The 6,439-nt window shown below is 41.0% G+C and overlaps 1 protein-coding gene across 4 annotated transcripts in view; it reads right to left on the bottom strand.

Annotated features, from left to right (window-relative positions):
- Positions 1–3,235: 3,235 nt before the first annotated feature.
- The window catches only part of polr3h (polymerase (RNA) III (DNA directed) polypeptide H), a 5,141-nt gene continuing 1,937 nt past the window's right edge, over positions 3,236–6,439 (bottom strand). For 3 of the 4 annotated variants that reach the window (XM_020587850.1, XM_020587853.1, XM_020587852.1), the window contains exons 3-7: positions 5,036–5,132; positions 4,779–4,865; positions 4,601–4,664; positions 4,250–4,484; positions 3,427–3,937 (exon numbers count right to left, since the gene is read on the bottom strand). In XM_020587850.1, coding sequence (XP_020443506.1) covers positions 3,887–3,937; positions 4,250–4,484; positions 4,601–4,664; positions 4,779–4,865; positions 5,036–5,132 — 534 coding nt within the window. In that variant the 3' untranslated portion in view covers positions 3,427–3,886. Of the gene's footprint in view, positions 3,407–3,426; positions 3,938–4,249; positions 4,485–4,600; positions 4,665–4,778; positions 4,866–5,035; positions 5,133–6,439 lie in introns of those variants that run through there. The other variant, XR_002273798.1, reaches the window with a different exon arrangement.

The raw sequence follows: 6,439 nt of genomic DNA, 5'->3' as shown, positions 1-6,439 counted from the left end.
TTTTTCAGATTTCTGCTTTATCAGCAGCTGCCTAAAGGGTTTTTAAACACTACCGGTTTGATTTTCGCATAACAAATCTTTCTGTCATGGTTCAGAATTAGGACTCCTCCTTGATGATGGATCGTTATTTTGCTGAGCCAGATACACTAGCTGCAGTGCTGTGTCAACTGTAAACACTCCACCCAACAAGCTCCAAGCATCATGCAGGCTTACTAAACATGCACAGCATAAGAATTAGCTTTTAATGTGTAAGATTGCTCATGTCTGTCTGTCATTTACATATAAAAATGTTTTACAATGCAATAAAACTTTTTTGATATCATTTCACCAACTCAGCTCCTAACTGTCTTTCTTTACCCACTTACATGAAATTTGGCTTTAACCTCAGAAATGCCTGTAACTCACTCACAAACCTAAAACAGCTGCATATTGTCCATAGAGTTACCGACCTGTCTTTTTTAAATTTCACCACTAGGGGTCGCCAGAAGGTTTTCTTATCTACACAGTGAAATAAAAGAGTGTGTGGTTGGTTGGACTTCACCACTAGGGGTCGCCAGAAGGTTTGGAGAACACAGTAAGGGCTTGGACTTCAGTGTGTTTCAAGAAGTGTGTGCAGATGTCTCTAGAAACAGAAAAGCCAGGAAGTGATGTGATGAGTAGAACTTTTTTAAAGCCTTTTTGTGTTCTTCATGATTTCTGTAGCTGTATTTGTGCATCTGTTTTTGTACCGATTGAACTAAATCTGCCTTGTTATATATAGATAGAGAGATTAAAATATATACAATACTGTATATATACAGAGATTAAAACTCGTCACTTTCAACCAGTGGAGTCTCCAGGATATTTTATATCTAGAACAGAGACATTCTAGAAGTTTCAAATCTCTATGCTAAGGTGATGTTGATTAACCGCCTCATAGCTCCACCTTCATGCTTAACACACAGACCTGAGTGTGATATCAACCTTCTCATCTCATTCTCAACAAAAAAGCAAACATGCATATTTCCCAAAATGTTAAACTTTAGTTTTAAATGAATAGCTTTTCTTCACAGAGTGTGGTTGGAGACACACAAACATCTGTTGGAGCACAGATATGAGGCAATCAGCAGCAAAGTAAAACAGTAGACTTTCAGACCCGTGACTCACATGTTTGGCTGAAGATACCCTTAAAAACTAGACCCGAGCGAGCACCTACTGTACTGTGGGCAGAGAGAGGAGAAAATGAGATTCTGTCATTAACCACAAAAACGAGCGGAAAGGGCAGCGTAGAACAAAATATTTGCTCTTTTTTACATGATTCATTTCAGTGTTCAGGCTCTGAGACCAGAGAAATGGAGAAGTGAGAGGAAGATTCATAAAGGAGGTGAGAAAGAAAGATGAGGTGCTGATCAAATCAACTCCCACACGCTGCTCCACAATGTCACAGCCCTACGGCAGCACAGACGGGACCATCACTCAGTCAGGACTGAACCTTCCACCAACCACTGTCTGCAAACCAGCCATGATACGATGACCGGTCACATCTATGTTTACAGAAATATTCACTGGTTAAAAGTGATGCATTAAGCCACAGTTCTGAAACCAAATGAGGCTCCTGTCACAAACTGGCATCATCCCTGTACTTTACCCAGCGAAAGATTGTATATGAGGAGTTGGGGGCACAGGTTGAAGGAAAATTATTTAAGCTGCTTTGTTGAGTAATTAATTCATTTTGTAAGCAAAAATGCCAAGAAAATCTCTGTAGTTTCAGCTTCTCACATCCAGGTGTTTTACTGCTTGCTGGTTTTCTTTCATGCTAAAGTAAACAATGACAAACTTCCTTCAGTTTTGGACTGTTGATCTTCACAAAAAAGGAATATTTTGGATCACAGTTAATCTAATAAATAAGAGAATAACTGACATATCAATTGATAATGAACAGAATTAGTTGCTGCCCTGTAACAGATCACAAGCTTAGGCTCACACATTTAGAGTAGACCATGTGCTTATGGGCTGATGCCCTCTAGTGCACACAGCTTGTGATAAACCTTCATCAGTCAGACTAAGGTCATGTTTATATAGGTCTATCTATGCTGATTTTATTTATAATAAATCTACAATTGTGAAGCCAAAATCCTTTTTTCTAATTTCTTGAAGCCTCTACACAATATTCCCTACTACTACTACTACTACTACTACTACTAGGACTGGTTTATCCAACCAAACAGGCCTATTCAGTTAAAAAACACCGTCGGTGAAGATGGAAGCAGCTAATGTTGCAACTGCAAATCCATTTTAATGAAAAATAATGTCAAACAAATAACTGATGGAGTCCGACAGAGCGGTGAACAGCAGCCTGTTTGTGGTCAGACAACGTGGACACCGTCTCCTCCCAGCAGCCCACAGCTTTAGATTATGAACCAGAAACTCAGCAGAGAGGACATCTGAATCACACTGAGCGTGAAAATTCATTCCCTGATCTAGACTGTGTAGATTCATGACTGGATTAAATAAATTCCATAAAACCACATTGTGTCCTGGTGTCTGGGTCTTTGGGGCAGTATTCACTCTGGTACAGGCTGTTCACTCTGTGTTCAAATGCAGAGGCACCATGTTGCTTCATATGAAAGAATCACGTGTTTCCTGGAAATACCGTTATCAGGTGATGAAGATCAGCGTCATGTCGCTGCCTTATGTGCAGCCTGTGCATTTATCTCTATTAGTTGTCCCATGCCCTTCTGCTAGGTAACCGCCACAATGTATACCGGTACTCCCATACAGCCATTGTAGATGAAGACATGTTAATCTTACCTCAATCTTTTAAAAACCATGAAGGTACCAGTGTGCAGAGCTTCTGATGCTCTGCTCACTCTCTGTGCACCTATATGTGGCCATTACATCCACTAACTGTGTCCTCTCTCTCTCTCCCTGTACCTTCCTGCAGGTAGCCCTGGCTCTGGAGCTCTACATTTCTGATGAGAAGTCAACAACCACATCAACCTGCCCAGTGTTTGTTTGTTGTTGTGTCCTGATGCTTTTCTTTCTTCTCTCCTCTATCCTTGATGTCCCGACAGGTCAAGGCAGAAGGCCGCCCACCACGAGCCAGAGTCTGTGCGAGGTTTCTTCTGTTAAAGGGAGTTTTTCCTCCTCGCTGTCACCGAGTGCTGCTCAAGGGGGATTTGTTGGGTTTTTCTGTATCAAGTGCCTTGAGATGATTTTTGTTGTGAATTGGTGCTATACAAATAAAACAACTGAATTGAAAATTCACCCATTTTACTGTGAGATGAGAGAAATACAAAATATCACAAGGCTGGTAAATAAACAGAGGAGGTGGGTACAAAAACCTGGAACATAAAACAAAATTTAAAATAAGTTTGAAACAACATATTTGACTCCCACTGTCACGACATCTCAAGTGTCACTCTACCTTATTTCTCTCAGAACAACATATTTGACTCCCACTGTCACGTTATCTCAAGAGTCACTCTACCTTATTTCTCTCAACTTTAAACTAAATGTTCCCAATGTCTGACATGAATGAACACCAAGTTTATTTGTCCCAGATTTTGTGACCTGTGTCCTACCACCAGGCTGCAGTAGCTATGACCGTTCAAATCATCATCGATTACTTCTTGCTTTCTTTTGATCTGGGGTGAGGATCACATGTGAGACGAACCAAACCTGAGACTTCACCATTCTCTGTAGTCTGGCATGTTTAGGGCAGAGTGTACTGTATAATCAGTCTTGGTGTGACAGAGTTTACCTCCATCACTTCTACACTAACAGTGTCTCGATCCATTTTGTCTCGACACAGCAGGGTTCAGCGTCCTGATCGTCACTCGTCTCTCCGATCAGCCACGATGGTCGATCTGTTCGTAACAGCGTGATTCTCTCTTCCTGTGCTGTGCTAACTGTTCCACCATGACAACAGCCCGAGTCCTGGCTCACAGATGGTCCCCTGAAACAAAAATACAAAGGGTCAGGATGGACATGAAGCTGCTGTTGCTTTGTGTTTTCAGTCTTTTTGGTTGATTAGTCCTCTTCTCAGAGCTGTGTGCGCATGTCAAACTCCATGACTCTCCTGCTAGTTTTCCAGCATCTCGTAGGGCAGGACATCTTTGACCTTTATGAATCTACTGCGAGCTGAGTCTCACCAGTACACAACCGTTTAAAGCAAACAAAATCACCCTAATCAGTTTATCTGCAAGAAGACCTGAACCCAAACGGTTTCCAGCTGTGGTGAACTTTGACACACGAGGTGTGTTCTTACAATCAGAGTGTACGGCGCCTCCTTCTTCCCCATGCCATCCTCTGCTGGCGGTGCTGTCGACTGTCCTGGTTGTGTCGGAGTGTCAGTCGCTGCAGTGGCCGGGCCCGTCGGTGATGTGTCCACAAAGACTTCGTCCGTCACCCGAAAACGGATCTCCTCTCCCTGATCCATGTAGAGGTCGTGGGCCCCCTCGTCTGTCTCATACTCCCAAAGCCAGACCTGCTCGGCTTCATCACTGACACTGCAGCTAAGGAACTCTGGATCTGTACGACTGGTTTAATATGAGATGCACAAATGTTATGAGGCAAAACAGCACTTCTAATGAAACAACAACACCTGAGGTCAGGATACAACTTTGCAGGCTGTTGAAGCGACTCCGGGGGAATGAGGATGTCATCAAAGAAGCCCATTGTCACTGAAACACAGAGTGAAGTCAGTATTTAGCACAGGACTATTTCCTGACACGTAACAGAAGCTGAAGTCAGTTCTTGCTCATGTTGCACATACTGAATCAAACATGCAGACTTACCATGAACTCCCTCCTGACTGCAGTACTTGATCTTGCCGATCAGGATCTCTTCGAGGAAAGGGTGAAAAACAACATACCTAAAATGAACTGACACAAAGACCGGAGGAGGAAGGCATTTACTCAGGAGGCAAGTGACGTTATTCACAGTCAACTCTCACCTTAACCAAAAGATCTGAGTTTCAACAAAGGAAATATGTGCTGTGTAACTGCATGGGGTATTGTTAGAGCCCTGTTTAGTGTTGTTATTATCGCCATACCTTTAGTGTGTGAGGCTCCATCCCCTGGGAATATGTAGGAGTCCTCCAGTTTAGTGATGTCGTACAAGCAGATGCAGAGGCCAACATTGTAGACCACCTGAGGGGAGGAGAGCAGGTCACCGATTAACAAATACTGACAGCACTGTTTCCCCACAAGCGCTTCAGCTCAGTCATCACAGAGTCTCACTGAGTTAAAAACCCCGTAATTAAAGAAATAAAACTAGTTACGCATGAAAACAAAATACTGTGCTTCCATACATGGTCAGTCCTCAGAATGCAGACGCCACAGATTAGCATGAGTCACTTCACTGTTGCAGAGCTTTAATGTCCTTTTGTTTGCTATTAAAATGATGTAATACTTTCTGTAGTTTTGATGATTTGACTTAGTGATCAAGTCTAGAAAACGTGGAGGAAAGAACACAAATGGAAGCAGTTGAGCAAAATAACAGAATTCTGACTTGTACAGGTGTAGGATTTTTTATTTCAATGTAAAATCTGACTAATAGATTATCTATAATTACAGTAATCCAGGATATTCATATGTAGCAATGGTTTTCAAAAGAAAATCTTACTCTTAAATGACTCCTATTTTTTTATAATAGAGGAACTGATCACTTCAAACTGTTTTACAGCTAAAACAGTGATTCAGTCCATCAACGAGGATCAGGATCAATTCGACAGTATTTCCATTGTTTTTACTCATTTGTCAAGTAAAACTACATTGCAAGGCATCCTCTGGTTTAAGTTTCAGTAGTGTGCATTTATTTTTGAGGTTCTGGGATGTTGGTCTGACAAAACACAATGTTCACAGAGATCAGCACCTCATGTTTTATAGGAAACCAGATGAGATCTGGGATGTTGGTCTGACAAAACACAACGTTCACAGAGATCAGCACCTCGTGTTTTATAGGAAACCAGATGTATAATCTTTGACCTAAACTGGTAAACAACAACCTGCTGTTTCTCCTCTCATTTATTCAGGTTTTTCCTACAATTATTATATATAAGGAATTCATAAAGGGCAGATCAAAGAAGGCGGAAGAAAAATATAAGTCATATAAGAACAAATTAATTGAGATTTTGAGGAGATGTAAGAAACAATATTACGCTAAAGTATTAGAGGATAATAAAAATAACATGAGAGGTACTTGGAATATATTAAATAAATTGATTAGAAACAGTACCAGCAGGAGTAACTACCCTCAATATTTTATGGATAATGATACACCGGTTAATAGATTGGAGGATGTAGTAGATAAGTTTAATAGGTTCTTTGTGAATGTTGGTCCTGGTTTAGCAAGAAGCATTTGTACAGATGATACATCCGTCACTATAAATAATAATACAATCGAAAGGAACATGAGTTCTATGTTTTTGAAGCCCATAGTTGAAAAGGAAATTATA

Source organism: Monopterus albus, unplaced genomic scaffold (assembly GCF_001952655.1).
Source record: "Monopterus albus unplaced genomic scaffold, M_albus_1.0 scaffold483.1, whole genome shotgun sequence".
Lineage (NCBI taxonomy): Eukaryota > Metazoa > Chordata > Actinopteri > Synbranchiformes > Synbranchidae > Monopterus > Monopterus albus.
This window is presented reverse-complemented; position numbering and strand designations above follow the sequence as displayed.